The following is a 20,122-nucleotide window of genomic DNA, read 5'->3' as shown; positions in this document are numbered from 1 at the left end:
TCATGGTCTAAGGAAATGATACTTGACATTAGTAAAGCTTTAGCATACGAACTACACGATCTTTGTGCTAGGCTTAGGATTGGGTCTTGTCCATCACATCATTCTCCTAATGATGTGATCCCGTTATCAACGACATCCAATGTCCATGGTTAGGAAACCGTAACCATCTATTGATCAACGAGCTAGTCAACTAGAGGCTTACTAGGGACATGGTGTTGTCTATGTATCCACACATGTATCTGAGTTTCCTATCAATACAATTCTAGCATGGATAATGAACGATTATCATGAACAAGGAAATATAATAATAATCAATTTATTATTGCCTCTAGGGCATATTTCCAACAGTCTCCCACTTGCACTAGAGTCAATAATCCAGTTCACATCGATATGTGATTAACACTCAAGGTCACATCCCCATGTGACTAACACCCAAGAGTTCTGGGTTTGATCATGTTATGCTTGTGAGAGAGGTTTCAGTCAACGGGTCTGCAACATTCAGATCCGTATGTACTTCGCAAATTTCCATGTCATCTTATAGATGCAACTACTATGCTACATTTGGAGCTATTCCAAATAACTATTCTACTATACGAATCCAGTTTACTACTCAGAATAATCTGGATTAGTGTCAAAGTTTGCATCGGCATAACCCTTTAAGACGAACTCTTTTACCACCTCCATAATCGAGAAAATTCCTTAGTCCACTAGTTACTAAGGATAACTTTGACCGCTGTCCTGTGATCCATTCTTGGATCACTCTTGTACCCCTTGACTGACTCATGGCAAGGCACACTTCAGGTGCGGTACACAGCATAGCATACTGTAGAGCCTATGTCTTAAGCATAGGGGACGACCTTCATCCTTTCTCTCTATTCTGTCGTGGTCAGGTTTCGAGTCTTACTCAATGTTCACACCTTATAACACAGCCAAGAACTCCTTCTTTGCCGATCCATTTTGAACTCCTTCAAAATCTTGTCACGGTATGTATTCATTTGAAAGTACTATTAAGCGTTTTGATCTATCCTTATAGATCTAAATGCTCAATACTCAAGTAGCCTAATCCAGGTTTTCCATCGAAAAACACTTTTCAAATAACTCTGCATTCTTTCCAGAAATTCTACATCATTTCTGATCAACAATATGTTAACAACATATACTCATCAGAAATTCTATAGTGCTCCCACTCACTTCTTTGGAAATACAAGTTTCTCATAAACTTTGTATACACCCAAAATCTTTGATCATCTCATCAAAGCATACATTCCAACTCCGAGATGCTTACTCCAGTCCTTAGAAGGATTGCTGGAGATTTGCATACTTATTAGCATCTTTCAGGATTGACAAAACCTTCCGGTTGTATCACATACAACCTTTCCTCAAGAAAAACGTCGAGGAAACAATGTTTGTTTCATCCTGTCTGCAAGATTTCATAAATAATGCAGTAATCGCTAATATAATTCCAACAGACTCTTAGCATCGCTACGAATGAGAAAGTCTCATCGTAGTCAACTCCTTGAACTTGTCGGAAAACATCTTAACGACAAATCGAGCTTTCTTAATGGTGATACTTACCATCATTGTCCGTCTTCCTTTTAAAATCCATCTGTACTCAACAGCCTTACGACCATCGAGCCGTTCTGCCAAAGTCTACACTTTGTTTTCATACATGGATCCTCTCTCGGATTTTATGGCCTCGAGCCATTTATCGGAATCCAGGCCCACCATCGCTTCTCCATAGCTCGTAGGTTCATTGTTGTCTAGCAACATGACTTCCAAGACAGGATTACGTACCACTCTGAAGTAGTACTCATCCTTGTCATCCTACGAGGTTTGGTAGTGACTTGATCTGAAGTTTCATGATCACTATCATAAGCTTCCACTTCAATTGGTGTAGGTGCCACGGGAACAACTCCCTGTGTCCTGCCACACACTAGTTGAAGAGACGGTTCAATAACCTCATCAAGTCTCCACCATCCTCCCACTCAATTCTTTCGAGAGAAACTTTTCCTCGAGAAAGGACCCGATTCTAGAAACAATCCCTTATTGCTTTCGGATCTGAGACAGGAGGTATACCCAACTGTTTTTGGGTGTCCTATGAGGATGCATTTATCCGCTTCGGGTTTGAGCTTATCAGCCTGAAACTTTTTCACATAAGCGTCGCAGCCCCAAACTTTTAAGAAATGACAGCTTAGGTTTCTCTAAACCATAGTTCATACGGTGTCATCTCATCGGAATTATGTGGTGCCCTATTTAAAGTGAATGTGGTTGTCTCTAATGCCTAACCCATAAACTATTGTGGTAATTCGATAAGAGACATCATGGTATGCATCATATCCAATAGGGTGCAGTTATGATGTTCGGACACACCATCACACTATGGTGTTCTAGGATGTATTAGATGTGAAACAATTTCCACAATGTCTTAATTCTGTGCCAAACTCGTAATTCAGATATTCATCTCTATGATCATATCATGGACATTTTATCCTCTTGTCATGACGATCTCTCACCTTCACCCTAAAATTACTTGAACCTTTCAATAATTCAGACTCGTGATTCATCAAGTAAATATACTCAACATCTACTCAAATCATCTGTGAAGTAAGAACATAACGATATCCACTACACGCCTCGGCACTCATTGGACTGCACACATCAAAATGTATTACTTCCAACAAGTTGCTTTCTAGTTCCATTTTACTGAAAATGAGGCTTTCAGTCATCTTGCCCATGTGGTATGATTTGCATGTCTCAAGTGATTCAAAATCAAGTGAGTCCAAACGGTCCATTTGCATGGAGTTTCTTCATGCACATACACCAATAGACATGGTTCGCATGTCTCAAACTTTCAAAATGAGTGAGCCCAAAGATCCATCAACATGGAGCTTCTTCATGCGTTTTATACCGATATGACTTACGTGGCAGTGCCACAAGTAGGTGGTACTATCATTACTATCTTATATCTTTTGGCATGAACATGTGTATCACTATGGTCGAGATTCAATAAACCATTCATTTTAGGTGCAAGACCATTGAAGGTATTATTCAAATAAACAGAGTAACCATTATTCTCCTTAAATGAATAACCGTGTCGCGATAGACATAATCCAATCATGTCTATGCTCAACGCAAACACCAAATAACAATTATTTAGGTTTAACACCAATCTCGATGGTAGAGGGAGCGTGCGATGCTTGATCATATCAACATTGGAAACACTTCCAACACATATCGTCAGCTCACCTTTAGCTAGTCTCCGTTTATTCCGTAGCTTTTATTTCGAGTTACTAACACTTAGCAACCGAACCGGTATCTAATACCCTGGTGCTACTAGGAGTACTAGTAAAGTGCACATCAACACAATGTATATCCAATATACTTCTATCGACCTTGCCAGCCTTCTCATCTACCAAGTATCTAGGGTAATTCTGCTCCAGTGGTTGTTCCCCTTATTACAGAAGCACTTAGTCTCGGGTTTGGGTTCAACCTTGGGTTTCTTCACTAGAGCAGCAGCTGAATTGCCGTTTCATGAAGTATCCCTTCTTGCCCTTGCCCTTATTGAAACTAGTGGTTTCTCCAACCATCAACAATTGATGCTCCTTCTTGATTTCTACTTTTGTGGTGTCAAACATCGCGAATATCTCAAGGATCAACATATATGTCCCTGATATATCATAGTTCATCACGAAGCTCTAGCAGCTTGGTGGTAATGACTTCGGAGAAACATCACTATCTCATCTGGAAGATCAACTCCCACTCGATTCAAATGATTGTTGTACTCAGACAATATGAGCACAAGCTCAACAATTAAGCTTTTCTCCCTTAGTTGCAGGCTAAGAAAATCGTCGGAGGTCTTATACCTCTTGACGTGGGCACGAGCCTGAAATCCCTATTTCAGTCCTTGGAACATCTCATATGTTCTGCGATGTTTCAAAAACGTCTTTGGTGCCTCAATTCTAAACCATTTAGCATTACGCACTGAACTATCATGTAGTCATCAAAACGTGTATGTCAGATGTTCGCAACATCCACAGACGACGTTCGAGGTTCAGCACACTGAGTGGTGCATTAAGGACATAAGCCTTCTATGAAGCAATGAGGACAATCCTCAGTTTACGGACCTAGTCCGCATAATTGCTACTACCATCTTTCAACTAAATTTTCTCTAGGAACATAACTAAACAGTAGAACTGAAGCGCGAGCTACGACATAATTTGCGAAGACCTTTTGACTATGTTCAGGATAATTAAGTTCATCTTATGAACTCCCACTCAGATAGACATCCCTCTAGTCATCTAAATGATTACATGATCCGAGTCAACTAGGCCGTGTCCGATCATCACGTGAGACGGACTAGTCATCATCGGTGAACATCTTCATGTTGATCGTATCTTCTATACGACTCATGCTCGAACTTTCGGTCTCTTGTGTTCCGAGGCCATGTCTGTACATGCTAGGCTCGTCAAGTTAACCTAAGTGTTTCGCATGTGTTCCGAGGCCATGTCTGTACATGCTAGGCTCGTCAACACCTGTTGTATTCAAACGTAAGAATCTATCACACCCGGTCATCACGTGGTGCTTCGAAACGACGAACTTTCGCAACGGTGCACAGTTAGGGAGAACACTTTCTTGAAATTTTAATGAGGGATCATCTTATTTACCACCGTCGTTCTAAGCAAATAAGATGCAAAAACATGATAAACATCACATGCAATCAAATAGTGACATGATATGGCCATCATCACTTTGCTCCTTTTGATCTCCATCTTCGGGGCTCCATGATCATCATTGTCACCGGCATGACACCATGATCTCCATCATCATGATCTCCATCATCGTGTCTTCATGAAGTTGTCTCGCCAACTATTACTTCTACTACTACAGCTAACGGTTAGCAATAAAGTAAAGTAATTACATGACGTTTATGTTGACACGCAGGTCATAAATAAATTAAGACAACTCCTATGGCTCCTGCCGGTTGTCATTCTCATCGACATGCAAGTCGTGATTCCTATTACAAGAACATGATCATCTCATACATCACATGTATCATTCATCACATCCTTTGGGCCATATCACATCACATGGCATACCCTGCAAAAACAAGTTAGACGTCCTCTAATTGTTGTTTGCATGTTTTACGTGGCTGCTATGGGTTTCTAGCAAGAACGTTTCTTACCTACGCAAAGACCACAACGTGATATGCCAATTGCTATTTACCCTTCATAAGGACCCTTTTCATCGAATCCGATCCGACTAAAGTGGGAGAGACAGACACCCGCCAGCCACCTTATGCAACTAGTGCATGTCAGTCGGTGGAACCGGTCTCACGTAAGCGTACGTGTAAGGTTGGTCCGGGCCGCTTCATCCCACAATACCGTCGAAACAAGATTGGACTAGTAACGGTAAGCATATTGAACAAAATCAACGCCCACAACTACTTTGTGTTCTACTCGTGCATAGAATCTACGCAATAGACCTAGCTCATGATGCCACTGTTGGGGAACGTAGCAGAAATTCAAAATTTTCCTATGTGTCACCAAGATCTATATTTGGAGAAACTAGCAACGAGGAGAAGAAGAGTGCATCTACATACCCTTGTAGATCGCTAAGCGGAAGCGTTCAAGTGAACGGGGTTGATGGAGTCGTACTCGCCGTGATCCAAATCACCGATGACCAAGTGCCGAACGGACGGCACCTCCGCGTTCAACACACATGCAGCCCGGTGACGTCACACACGCCTTGATCCAGCAAGGGGAGAAGGAGAGGTTGAGGAAGACTCCTTCCAGCAGCAGCACAACGGCGTGGTGATGGTGGAGGAGAGTGGCAATCCTGCAGGGCTTCGCCAAGCACCGCAGAAGAGGAGGAGGGAGAGAGGTAGGGCTGCGCCAAGAGGGAGATCGAATCGCGTGTTGGGCATCCCCTAGGCCTCAAGTATATATAGGGGAAGGGGAGGGGGCTGTGCCCCCTTTAGGGTTCCCACCCCAAGGGGTGCGTCAGCCCCAGATCCCATCTGAGGGAGGCGGCCAAGGGGGGAGGAGAGGGAGGCGCAGGGAGCATGGGCCATAGGGCCCATCTGCCCTTAGGGTTTGCCCCCTTCCTCCCCTTAGGCGCCTTGGGCCCTTGTGGGGGGCGCACCAGCCCACCTGGGGCTGGCCCCCTCCCACACTTGGCCCATGCAGCCCTCCGGGGCCGGTGGCCCCACTTGGTGGACCCCCGGGACCCTCCCGGTGGTCCTGGTACGTTACCGATAAAACCCGAAACTTTTCCGGTGACCAAAACAGGACTTCCCATATATAAATCTTTACCTTCGGACCATTTCGGAACTCCTCGTGACGTCCGGGATCTCATCCGGGACTCCGAAAAACATTCGGTAACCACATACAAACTTCCTTTATAACCCTAGCGTCATCGAACCTTAAGTGTGTAGACCCTACGGGTTCGGGAATCATGCAGACATGACCGAGACGTTCTCCGGTCAATAACCAACAGCGGGATCTGGATACCCATGTTGGTTCCCACATGTTCCATGATGATCTCATCGGATGAACCACGATGTCGAGGATTCGATCAATCCCATATATAATTCCCTTTGTCTATCGGTATTGTACTTGCCCGAGATTCGATCGTCGGTATCTCGATACCTTGCTCAATCTCGTTACGGGAAAGTCTCTTTACTCGTTCCGTAACACATCATCCCGTGATCAACTCCTTGATCACATTGTGCACATTATGATGATGTCCTACCGAGTGGGCCCAGAGATACCTCTCCGTCACACGGAGTGACAAATCCCAGTCTCGATTCGTGCCAACCCAACAGACACTTTCGGAGATACCTGTAGTGTACCTTTATAGCCACCCAGTTACTTTGTGACGTTTGGCACACCCAAAGTATTCCTACGGTATCCGGGAGTTGCACAATCTCATGGTCTAAGGAAATGATACTTGACATTAGTAAAGCTTTAGCATACGAACTACACGATCTTTGTGCTAGGCTTAGGATTGGGTCTTGTCCATCACATCATTCTCCTAATGATGTGATCCCGTTATCAACGACATCCAATGTCCATGGTTAGGAAACTGTAACCATCTATTGATCAACGAGCTAGTCAACTAGAGGCTTACTAGGGACATGGTGTTGTCTATGTATCCACACATGTATCTGAGTTTCCTATCAATACAATTCTAGCATGGATAATAAACGATTATCATGAACAAGGAAATAAAATAATAATCAATTTATTATTGCCTCTAGGGCATATTTCCAACAGAACATCACTATGTTGATCATATCTACTATATGATTCACGCTCGACCTTTCGGTCTCCGTGTTCCGAGGCCATATCTGCATATGCTAGGCTCGTCAAGTTTAACCTGAGTATTCTGCATGTGCAAAAACTGGCTTGCACCCGTTGTAGATGGACGTAGAGCTTATCACACCCGATCATCACGTGGTGTCTGGGCACGACGAACTTTGGCAACGGTGCATACTCAGGGAGAACACTTCTTGATAATTTAGTGAGAGATCATCTTATAATGCTACCGTCAATCAAAGCAAGATAAGATGCATAAAAGATAAACATCACATGCAATCAATATAAGTGATATGATATGGCCATCATCATCTTGTGCTTGTGATCTCCATCTCTGAAGCACCGTCATGATCACCATCGTCACCGGCGCGACACCTTGATCTCCATTGTAGCATCGTTGTCGTCTTGCCAATCTTATGCTTCCACGACTATCGCTACCGCTTAGTGATAAAGTAAAGCATTACAGCGTGATTGCATTGCATACAATAAAGCGACAACCATATGGCTCCTGCCAGTTGCCGATAACTCGGTTACAAAACATGATCATCTCATACAATAAAATTTAGCATCATGTCTTGACCATATCATATCACAACATGCCCTGCAAAAACAAGTTAGACGTCCTCTACTTTGTTTGTTGCAAGTTTTACATGGCTGCTACGGGCTTAAGCAAGAACCAATCTTACCTACGCATCAAAACCACAATGATAGTTTGTCAAGTTGGTGCTGTTTTAACCTTCGCAAGGACCGGGCGTAGCCACACTCGGTTCAACTAAAGTTGGAGAAACTGTCACCCGCAAGCCACCTATGTGCAAAGCACGTCGGGAGAACCGGTCTTGCGTAAGCGTACACGTAATGTCGGTCCGGGCCGCTTCGTCCAACAATACCGCCGAACCAAAGTATGACATGCTGGTAAGCAGTATGACTTATATCGCCCACAACTCACTTGTGTTCTACTCGTGCATATAACATCAACACATAAAACCTAGGCTCGGATGCCACTGTTGGGGAACGTAGTAATTTCAAAAAATTTCCTACGCACACGCAAGATCATGGTGATGCACAGCAACGAGAAGGGAGAGTGTTGTCTACGTACCCTCGTAGACCGAAGCGGAAGCGTTGACGCAACATAGAGGAAGTAGTCGTACGTGTTCCCGGTCCAACCGATCCAAGCACCGTTACTCCGGCACCTCCGAGTTCTTGACACACGTACAGCTCGATGACGCACCCCGGGCTCCGATCCAGCAAAGCTTCGGGGAGAAGTTTCGTCAGCACGACGACGTGGTGACGATCTTGATGTTTAACCGTCGTAGGGCTTCACCTAAGCACCGCTACAATATGATCGAGGTGTAATATCGTGGAGGGGGGCACCGCACACGGCTAAGGAACGATCACGAAAATCAACTTGTGTGTTCTAGGGTGCCCCCCTGCCCCCGTATATAAAGGAGCCAAGGGGAGGGGGCGGACGGCCATGGAGGGGCGCGCCAGGGGGAGTCCTGCTCCTACCGGGAGTAGGACTCCCTTCTTTCCTAGTTGGAGAAGGAGAAGGGGGGAAAGAGGAGGAAGAGGGGAAGGAAAGGGGGGGCGCCGCCCCCCTTCCCTTGTCCTATTAAGACTAGGAAGGGGAGGGGCGTGCGGCCACCTCTTGCCTCCTTCTCTCTTCTCCCTCAAGGCCTATGTAGGCCCAATAATCCCCCGGGGGGTTCCGGTAACCCCCCGGTACTCCGGTAAAATGCCAATTTCACCCGGAACGATTCCGATGTCCAAATATAAGCTTCCAATATACCGATCTTTATGTCTCAACCATTTCGAGACTCCTCGTCATGTCCGTTATCACATCCGGGACTCCGAACAACCTTCGGTACATCAAAATACATAAACTCATAATGAAACTGTTATCGTAACTTTAAGCGTGCGGACCCTACGGTTCGAGAACAATGTAGACATGACCGAGACACGTCTCCGGTCAATAACCAATAGCGGGACCTGGATGCCCATATTGACTACTACATATTCTACGAAGATCTTTATCGGTCAGACCGCATAACAACATACGTTGTTCCCTTTGTCATCGGTATGTTACTTGCCCGAGATTCGATCGTCGGTATCCAATACCTAGTTCAATCTCGTTACCGGCAAGTCTCTTTACTCGTTCTATAATACATCATCCCGCAACTAACTCATTAGTTGCAAGGCTTAAGTGATGTGCATTACCGAGAGGGCCCAGAGATACCTCTTCGACGATCGGAGTGACAAATCCTAATCTCGAAATACGTCAACCCAACATGTACCTTTGGAGACACCTGTAGAGCACCTTTATAATCACCCAGTTACGTTGTGATGTTTGGTAGCACACAAAGTGTTCCTCCGGCACACGGGAGTTACATAATCTCATAGTCATGGGAACATGTATAAGTCATGAAGAAAGCAATAGCAACATACTAAACGATCGGGTGCTAAGCTAATGGAATGGGTCATGTCAATCAGATCATTCAACTAATGATGTGATCCCGTTAATCAAATAACAACTCTTTGTCCATGGTTAGGAAACATAACCATCTTTGATTAACGAGCTAGTCAAGTAGAGGCATACTAGTGACACTCTGTTTGTCTATGTATTCACACATGTATTATGTTTCCGGTTAATACAATTCTAGCATGAATAATAAACATTTATCATGATATAAGGAAATAAATAATAACTTTATTATTGCCTCTAGGGCATATTTCCTTCACACTGAACTATCGAGTAGTCATCAGCTTTACTCTGCCAGACATTCTTAACGTCATCAGCAGCATCTGCAGCAGGCCTGGCACCTAGCGGTGCTTCCAGAACGTAATTTTTTTGTGCAGCAATGAGGATAATCCTCAAGTTACAGACCCAGTCTGTGTAATTTCTACCATCATCTTTCAACTTTGCTTTCTCAAGGAACGCATTAAAATTCAATGGAACAACAGCACAGGCCATCTATCTACAACAACATAGATAAGCAAAATACTATCAGGTACTAAGTTCATGATAAATTTAAGTTCAATTAATCATATTACTTAAGAACTCCCACTTAGAATGACATCCCTCTAATCATCTAAGCGATCACGTGATCCATATCAACTAAACCATAACCGATCATCACGTGAAATGGAGTAGTTTTCAATGGAGAACATCACTATGTTGATCATATCTACTATATGATTCACGTTCGACCTTTCGGTCTCAGTGTTCCGAAGCCATATCTGCATATGCTAGACTCGTCAAGTTTAACCCCGAGTATTCTGCGTGTGCAAAACTGGCTTGCACCCGTTGTAGATGGACGTAGAACTTATCACACCCGATCATCACGTGGTGTCTCGGCACGACAAACTTTGGCAACGGTGCATACTCAGGGAGAACACTTTTATCTTGAAATTTAGTGAGAGATCATCTTATAATGCTACCGTCAAACAAAGCAGAATAAGATAGATAAAGGATAAACATCGCATGCAATCAATATAAGTGATATGATATGGCCATCATCATCTTGTGCTTGTGATCTCCATCTCCGAAGCACCGTTATGATCACCACCGTCACCGGTGCGACACCTTAATCTCCATCGTAGCATCGTTGTCGTCTCGCCAACTATTGCTTCTACGACTATCGCTATCGCTTAGTGATAAAGTAAAGCAATTATTGGGCGATTGCATTGCATACAATAAAGCGACAACCATATGGCTCCTGCTAGTTGTCGATAACTCCGTTACAAAACATGATCATCTCATACAATAAATATAGCATCATGTCTTGACCATATCACATCACAACATGCCCTGCAAAAACAAGTTAGACGTCCTCTACTTTGTTGTTGCAAGTTTTACGTGGCTGCTACGGGCTGAGCAAGAACCGTTCTTACCTACGCATCAAAATCACAACAAATAGTTCATCAAGTTAATGATGTTTTAACCTTATCAAGGACCGGGCGTAGCCACACTCAGTTCAACTAAAGTTGGAGAAACTGACACCTGCCAGCCATCTATGTGCAAAGCACGTCGGTAGAACCAGTCTCGCGTAATGTCGGTCCGGGCCGCTTCATCCAGCAATACCGCCAGACCAAAGTATGACATGTTGGTAAGCAGTATGACTTGTATCGCCCACAACTCACTTGTGTTCTACTCATGCATATAACATCTACGCATAAAACCTGGCTCGGATGCCACTGTTGGGGAACGTAGTAATTTCAAAATTTTCCTACGCACACGCAGGATCATGGTGATGTATAGCAACGAGAGGGCAGAGTGTCGTCCACGTACCCTCGTAGACCGTTAAGCGGAAGCGTTATGACAACGCGGTTGATGTAGTCGTACGTCTTCACGATCGACCGATCCTCAGTATCGAACGTACGGCACCTCCGCGTTCAGCACACATTCAGCTCGGTGACGTCCCGCGAACTCACGATCCAGTAGAACTCGGGGAAGATTTTAGTTAGCACGACGGCGTGGTGACGATGTTGATGAAGCTAACGTAGCAGGGCTTCACCTAAACACCGCTACAGTATGACCGAGGTGGATTATGGTGGAGGGGGCACCACACACGGCTGGGAGAGATCTTTGTGATCAACTTGTGTGTCTAGAGGTGCCCCCTGCCCCTGTATATAAAGGAGCAAGGGGGAGGCCGGCCGGCCCTTGTTGGTGCGCCAGGAGGAGGAATCCTCCACCTAGTAGGAGTAGGATTCCTCCCTTTCATACTCCTACTAGGAGGGGGAAAGGAAGGGGAAGAAAGAGAAGGAAAGGGGGGCGCCCCCCCTCTCCTAGTCCAATTCGGACCAGAGGGAGGGGGTGCGCTGCCTGCCCTATGCCGGCCCCTCTCTCTTTCCCTTATGCCCCAACAAGGCCCATTAGCCCCCGGAGGGTTCCAGTAACCCCTCCGGTACTCCGGTAAAATCCCGATTTTACCCGGAACTCTTCGGATGTCCAAATGTAGGCTGCCAATATATCAATCTTTATGTCTCGGCCATTTCGAGACTCCTTGTCATGTCCGTGATCATATCTGGGACTCTGAACTACCTTCGGTACATCGAAACATATAAACTCATAAAACCGATCGTCACAAGACTTTAAGCGTGCGGACCCGACGGGTTCGAAAACTATGTAGACATGACCGAGACATGTCTCCGGTCAATAACCAATATTGGAACCTGGATGCTCATATTGTTTCCTACATATTCTATGAAGATCTTTATCGGTCAAACCGCATAACACTATACGTTGTTCTTTTTGTCATCGGTATGGTACTTGCCTGAGATTCGATCATCGGTATCCCAATACCTAGTTCAATCTCGTTACCGGCAAGTCTCTTTACTCGTTCCGTAATGCACTATCCCTCAACTAACTCATTAGTTGTATTGCTTGCAAGGCTTATAGTGATGTGTATTACCGAGAGGGCCCAGAGATACCTCTCCGACAGTCGGAGTGACAAATCCTAATCTTGATCTATGCCAACTCAACAAGTACCATCGGAGACACTTGTAGAGCACCTTTACAATCATCCAGTTATGTTGTGATGTTTGGTAGCACACAAAGTGTTCCTCTGGTATTCAGGAGTTGCATAATCTCATAGTCATAAGAACATGTATAAGTCATGAAGAAAGCAATAGCAGTAAACAAAAACGATCAAGTGCTAAGCTAACGGAATGGGTCAAGTCAATAACATCATTCTCCTAATGATGTGATCCCATTGATCAAATGACAACTCATGTCTATGGTTTAGGAAACTTAACCATCTTTGATCAATGAGCTAGTCAAGTAGAGGCACACTAGTGACACTATGTTTGTCTATGTATTCACACATGTATTATGTTTCCGGTTAATACAATTCTAGCATGAATAATAAACATTTATCATGAAATAAGGAAATAAATAAATAACTTTATTATTGCCTCTAGGGCATATTTCCTTTAGTTGGCTCGTCATCGAAGGCGTCCCCCATTTGCATGTCCTTTGCCTGCCAGTCGGCAGCAATGGCGGCCATGGCCTTCTTCCGCTCCGACATCAGTCCATCCCAAAGAGCTTTGGCCACGGATGGATCCATGATGGGGAGTAGTGTGGAGAGGGATAACTGTGGCTATGGCCGAGGCACCGGGGCAGTTGTTTATATAGCACTGATGGACGGCAGATAAACGGACGAGTGGCGCCGGAGGAGATGCCTAGGCAACCTCGTGCCATCAATGGGGACAGCAGACGGATGGACAGGCGACCATTGTGTCATTTGAATGTGCGGCAGTCGCCTGCACTGGGAAGCGGAGCGGGCGGCGCTCTCTCGACCAGCGTGCCGCTTCAATGCCGGCGCCATGAGCGGTCGCGTCCGCTCTAGGCGGGCATGAATGCGGGCCCAGATGCTCTGAAGCGGCACCGATCGAAAACACGCGGGAGGGGTGAGGGGTATTTGGTGGGCCAAGGTGGTCAGAAACGGGCCTGGGATTGATCCGGACTCCCACAAACCTCCCCCACTTTTATCTCCGGTTTGCGGGAGAAATCATGTATGGACCGCTCTGCGGACCGATACAGGACCGCGTTGGATGGCTTTCGCGGTCCGGACAGTTGTGGGAGGTTTACAGGTCGGCGTTGAAGATGCCCTTATAATCCCTCACATTCATCATGAGGAGATGTTTTGGGATAAATCAGATATTTATATGCTGCAGGTAGAAGTTTTTTTTGAAAGGGAGGATAACCTTTGGCCTCTGCATCAGAACGATGCATACGACCATAGATATTAGCGGGTAGAAGTACTTCTATGAAAATGACAGACATTTTCTTGATGGTGTAGAAATGTATTCTGTTTTTGCATTCTTGCTAGTCTCAACCTTTTGTACATCCCTCCACCAAAAAATGCACACCATTTACTTTTTACAACCTTAAAAGTGTGCAAATTTTAACAAACTAGGCGCCGCGTCCGGATGGTTTCACCGGTGCCTTATTTAGGTCATGTTAGGAGACAATAAAATCTAATGCCATGCGGTTACTCATAGCTTCTCTAACCTCCGTGTCGAACACTTTTAGTGAGTTAATACCATCAACATTGTGTTGCTCCCTAAGAAGGACGGGGCCGAAAGCATCTCTGATTTCAGACCCATCAGCCCTGTTCATGTAGTTGCAAAGATTGTGGCAAAGATTATGGCTTCATAGCTTGTCCCTTCGTCCATACGCTCATCTCCCAGTCTCAAAGTGCTTTCATAAAGTCTAGAAGTACCCATGATAATTTCATCTATGTGTGTAACCTGGCAAGGAAAAAATGCACCGCAACAAAAAGGCCTCTCTCCTTTTTAAGATCGACATGAAGAATACCTTCGACTCAGTTCATTGGGACTCTTGAGTTCAGCTCCTCTGTCGACGAAGTTTTGCCACCAGAATCACGAACATGCTTGCTGCCTTCTTTGCTCTACCACCTTGAGGTCATGCTCAAGGGCGTGCTGGGAGATCCCATTCAACACGGCCGGGGCCTTTGGCAGACCTTCTGTCGACGCTTCTTTTTGTCCTGACAATTGATTTAATCCATAACCACCTCGACATTGCCAATCGGTGTGGCCTTTCGCACTCCATTGGTGGGACATTTGCTTTCATCCGCACTTCCCTATATGTTAATGCTGCCACCATTTTTGTCGCCCCCATTAAGGAGGATATCCGACACCTCACCTCCATACTTGTCGGCTTCAGGGAGGTTGTCAGTTTAGTTACCAACCTTGAGAAGAGTCTTGTAGCTCCGACTAGATGTGGGGACATTGACCTCGACTCCGTCCTCGAGATCTTTCCGGCTAGACGTTCAACCTTCGCACTCAGATATCTAGGCCTACCCTTGTCGATTCACCGCCTTAGGAAGGTGGACCTCCAACACCTGGTTGATAAGGAGACCGAGAAGCTTGTGCTTTCTTAGGGGTAGCTCATCCCGACAGCTGGCATAATGGCCTTGGTCAAGGTAGTGCTCACTTCAATTGCAACCTACCATATTACTGCGTTGGGGCCTCCGGAGGAAATCGTGAGTGCCTTCGAGAAGATTGAGCATGCTTTTTTGGGTGGGCTTGGATAAGGTTTCCGGGGCCAGTGCAAAGTAAATTGGAATTTGAAGGTGGTGTGCATAACTAAGCGGTTGGGTCCCTTGGTGTTATCAATCTCGTAGGTATGCGAGGGCACTTTGTTTACGGCGGCCTTGGTATGAATGGAAGGAGCCCGATAGGGCATGGGTTGGCTTGTGCACACCATATGATAGCACCGGCATGGACCTTAGCAACCACCATCACTATTGGTAACGGATGTATGGCCAAATTTTGGCACTTCCCATGGCTCGATGGCACCAAGACCAAAGTCAATGCCTTGCCATTTTCCACACTTCTAAGAAGAAGAATGCCTCTGATCAAGACGCTTTACATGACCTTGCTAGTATCCCCTGGATAGACATGTATGATGGCCTCTCCGTTGCCCATATCCAAAAATTCTACACTCTGCTGGCCCAACTTCATGTTGTGCACCTTCAGGACGGAGTTAAGGGCGACATCACCTGGAACTTCACTACCAACAACATCTACTCGACCGCATCTGTGTACAAATGCGCAGTTTGAGGGGGCGGTCTCCACCATCATCGTGTTGACTATTTGGAATAACTCAGCGCCACCCAAGTGTAAGTTCTTTGTATGGCATCTCATTAATAATATGGTCTGGACTGCTGACCGCCTACAAAGGTCCGGATGGCCAAAATGTGGTCTCTGCTAGCTTTGAAAGATGGAGCCGGAGTCTGCAACGCAAATCTTCTTCAAGTGTTGATAGTCGCTAAGAATTTGGACCGTTGTTTTCTCAATGCACCCGAACTAGCTATTTCATACTGGGGACGCTTGGCTTCGGTCCATAAGTGGTGGAGGTTCACGCTCCTATAACCTGGCCATACGAGGAAGGTCAGCGCCTCGCTCGTTATGCTTGTCACATAGGAGTTATGGAATAAAGGAATGCATGGGTCTTCCGCAATAAATCGACATTTCCCACAATCATCATCACAAACATCAAGACGAATGCTTAGGAATTGGGTCCTCACAGGGGCAAAACACTTGAGTTCTTTCATGTTACGATAGTAGAATTTTCTTGTTGAGAGGCCATTTTTTTGGCCAAGCGTGGAGCACAAACAGTTGTGGTTGTCAGAAGAACCGTTGTCAATATGGTGTTTGGAACGCACTTCATGTCCTAGGTGAAAACCCTTGTTCCGGCCTTTGCTGGTTGGGCTCACCAGCGGCGAACTTGTGTTGTTATCTTGATGAAGGTGTTGGGTTTGTGACGATGGCGGTAGCAGGGCGCTTATCCTTCCTGAAGGCGTTGCTCCGAAAAAAGTCGGCTTAGTTCTAGGTGTTACATTCATATTTTGTAATGGTTTTGACATAGTTGCTTTTGCTATGTACCTTACTTGTTAATGACTTTGGGCTCAATATCTTGCATCGGCTCTAATCAAAATGGATGTATGCATCAGCTGATGTAGACGCCAAGATTCAATCGCTAAATGTCATTGACGGACGACCGCCATGAGGGACTCTTTTTTAAAAAAAAATCACATTTTTGAAGTTTCAAAAAAATCTAAAAAAAAATCACACATGTTTATATGGATGCATACTGCATGTGTACAAAATTTGAAGATGCTATACATTATGGTGAGAGCTACACTAAAAAGACAAATTCGTGATTTTGAAATTAGTGAACAGTACTGTTCACTATTAAGAAAATTGCACGTGTTTGTCCTTTTTGTGTAGCTCTTATCATAATGTAGTTCATCGTTAGACTGTATACACATAAAAAATACATCCATATGAACACGTAGAATTATTTTTGCAGAATTTTTTGAAACTTCAAAATTTTGATTTGTGATTTATTTTTTTAAAGTCCTCCATGGAAGTCGTCCTCCAATATTCTTTTTGCCTCTCTTTCAAGAAAAGACAACTGTGAATTCTACTGTCGGATTTATACACGAAGTGAGGTGGGGAGGTGATAGTTGGATGCATTTCACTGCGAAAAGTAATAAAAAAATGGTGGAAACTATTTTGACCCTCCGTTTAATCCTGTTACTGCTACCTTTTGTGCATGCTACAGAAGAAGAGAGCAATATCATGGCGAGCTCCGTCTTCTACTTCGGAGAGATCGGAGTAAACGACTACATCTTCGCGCTATTCAGCAACCGCACAGCCGAGTTCGCGGCGAGCTTGGTGCCGGACATCGTCGGCGTCACCCGCTCGGCGCTGAACGTAAGCAGTGAACCCTTTCGACCCAACCACCAGCATAACAGAAGCGCGGACCAACTGTGCATCGTTTACGCAGGCCGTGATCGCCGCCGGTGCGAGGACGGTGCTGGTGACGGGGATGATCCCGCTGGGGTGCGAGCCGGAGCTGCTCGCCCTCTTCCCCGGCGACGCGCACGGGGAGTCCGGCTGCATCACGGGCTTCAACGAGGTCGCTCAGCTGCACAACCGCGCGCTGAACCGCATGCTCCGCGAGCTCCGGCGGAGCCACCCCGGCACCACCCTCTTCTACGCCGACACCTACAGCCCCATCGCCAACCTCGTCGCCTCGCCCGGCAAATACGGTGCCTGCACGCGCAATATAACTGACAACCACCGCCTTTTGTAGTTCATTCATCCTGACATCACTGATTTTACTGGTTTTACTTGGGGCGTGCAGGTTTCGGCGACAGGCCGTTGGCCGCGTTCTGCGGCGGCGGCGCTGGGCCGTACCACTTCGACATGGCGGCGTTCTGCGGCACGCCGGACTCGACGGGGAGCTCTGACCCGTCCGAGTTCCTCTCGTGGGACGGCATCCACTTCACCGACGCTGCCAACAGGTTCATCGCCCAGGCGCTGCTCAGAGGATTGTATAACGCGTCGGCGATGGCAGAGCCGCAAACTGCACTGCTCTGACATAAGACCGTGTCTGGATTTTACCTCCAACAACCAGGATTATACATCTCTCGGTCGGATTGATTTGTTCTGCTCAAGCTATTTCTGGCGAGATCGACTCCCATGCCGGCACCACCAGGAGTACATGTTATCAGCGAAATATATGTGATTTTTTTTTGTTTCTAAAGGCTATTGACCTGACGTCAGATAACGACCGATTTCGAGCGAACGCCTTCAACTATTACATCGGATCCCGCACGCGAATCTCAAACCGTTGGCTCCTGCCACCCTCCACAGGAACGACTGAGAATGACTGAATGGTTAACCGCAGAAACCCCCTTAGAACAAATGCCGAATTTATTTCTAAAACTTGAACAAGTGGTTATATAGAGCACAACAAATCTTACTTTTTAGGCTTTTTAGCCGTGACAACTATGTCAGCTACAACATGACAATTCTGTGTTTTTTAGTTTTTACACACTGCCAGTGCTATAGCCTGGCAAAGTGCGTTATTGTTTTTTGGACATAGCAACTATATTTGTTATAGCATGACAACTTTTTTATTTAAACATGGCATGGCAACATTTTACATTGTCCCACCGCAATTCTCTAGCAGCCGCATGGAAAATTTCTATCTTGTAGCATGACAATTCTTTATATTGTAGCATGGCAAATCTTTATCTTGTGGCATGGGAGTTTTCTATATTGTAGGATGACTAATCTCTATCTTGTAGCATGGCAATTCTTTTTTTTCCTGTACCATGGCAATCCTATTCTGACAGCATGGCAATTACTGAACTGTAGCATGACAATTCTTCTATATCGCAAGCATGACAATCCTACTGTGACAGCATGACAATTACTGAATAGTAGCACGACAATTCTTCCATGTCGCAAGCATGGCAACATGTCAATTTTTCTGTTGATAACATTGTCATAGCATTGCAATTTCTCTTCTATAGCATGGCAAAGAGGGTGTGGACGAGGAGGGAAGATGTGTTTTTAAGGGAACAATTTGTTCCCTCGTGAGAGCCATCCAAAGCGCACACTCGTTTGCTCGGGTCACCCTTCAGGAAACATCAACTGGCTATTGGTGTCCTTTTTTCATACAATTCTAGAACAGGGTCGGATTCCTCCATGAAAAAGTAACAACACATAAACATGAAAAAAACATCATGGTACAACTAAAGGCTGAATGTGCCGCCTCCTAAGGCTAATCCTCCACCTAGGAAAGCAAAATTTTCAACAGAACGCTGAATTATTACATATTACATGGGGGTACGGGTGCAGACCGAGGCTCCTCATTCATCCATCGGATAGGACGCCCCATCTATGGACCAAGAGAACGAGATATTGACTTTTTTTACATCTGTAACTACATTCTACATGTCCACACCGTCTACGTGGCCCAAAACACACTAACCTTTGTTACTTTATTAATAATAACACTAGGCTTTATTCTCATTATACAAATGTTCGTGAAAGTCATTGGTTTGCATTCCTATATGGGGGATATCTATACCCCATCCCACTTTCACACTCCAACAAAAAATAACTAGCCACAAACAAAGTTGTTTAGATCATCCACATCAACCAAACCATCAACTTAAAAGGCGTCATTGATCCAGCCTGTGGTGAGGCCATGGCGTGCTAGGAAGCCTTGTTCTTGGGGCAAGGTCTTCATATTGCATTGGTGGTCATTGCATGTGATTCGTCAACGGTGGGACATCTCTGGAGAGCAAACGCTAAGATTATTGTGAAAATTAGGAAGTTGCTTGCAACAAATGGTATATTACATTCTATTACGAATTTAGAGAGGCAAATGTGGATGATCATAACATAGCTAAGAACTCTTTAGACTTAGATCCTAGCCGTCATGTGTGGCCTTTGGACAGCCCCCCACCCCCGCTCCCCCC

At 45.3% G+C, this 20,122-nt stretch overlaps 1 protein-coding gene across 1 annotated transcript in view; it reads left to right on the top strand.

The window, feature by feature from the left end:
* The window catches only part of LOC119315942 (GDSL esterase/lipase At5g45910-like), a 57,894-nt gene extending 39,667 nt beyond the window's left edge, over positions 1–18,227 (top strand). Inside the window, exons 4-6 of the mRNA XM_037590371.1 lie at positions 17,410–17,558; positions 17,632–17,896; positions 17,992–18,227. Coding sequence (XP_037446268.1) covers positions 17,410–17,558; positions 17,632–17,896; positions 17,992–18,227 — 650 coding nt within the window. The remainder of the gene's footprint in view (positions 1–17,409; positions 17,559–17,631; positions 17,897–17,991) is intronic.
* Positions 18,228–20,122: the final 1,895 nt, after the last annotated feature.

This window comes from Triticum dicoccoides, chromosome 6A (assembly GCF_002162155.2).
Source record: "Triticum dicoccoides isolate Atlit2015 ecotype Zavitan chromosome 6A, WEW_v2.0, whole genome shotgun sequence".
NCBI classification, from domain to species: Eukaryota; Viridiplantae; Streptophyta; class Magnoliopsida; order Poales; family Poaceae; genus Triticum; species Triticum dicoccoides.
This window is presented reverse-complemented; position numbering and strand designations above follow the sequence as displayed.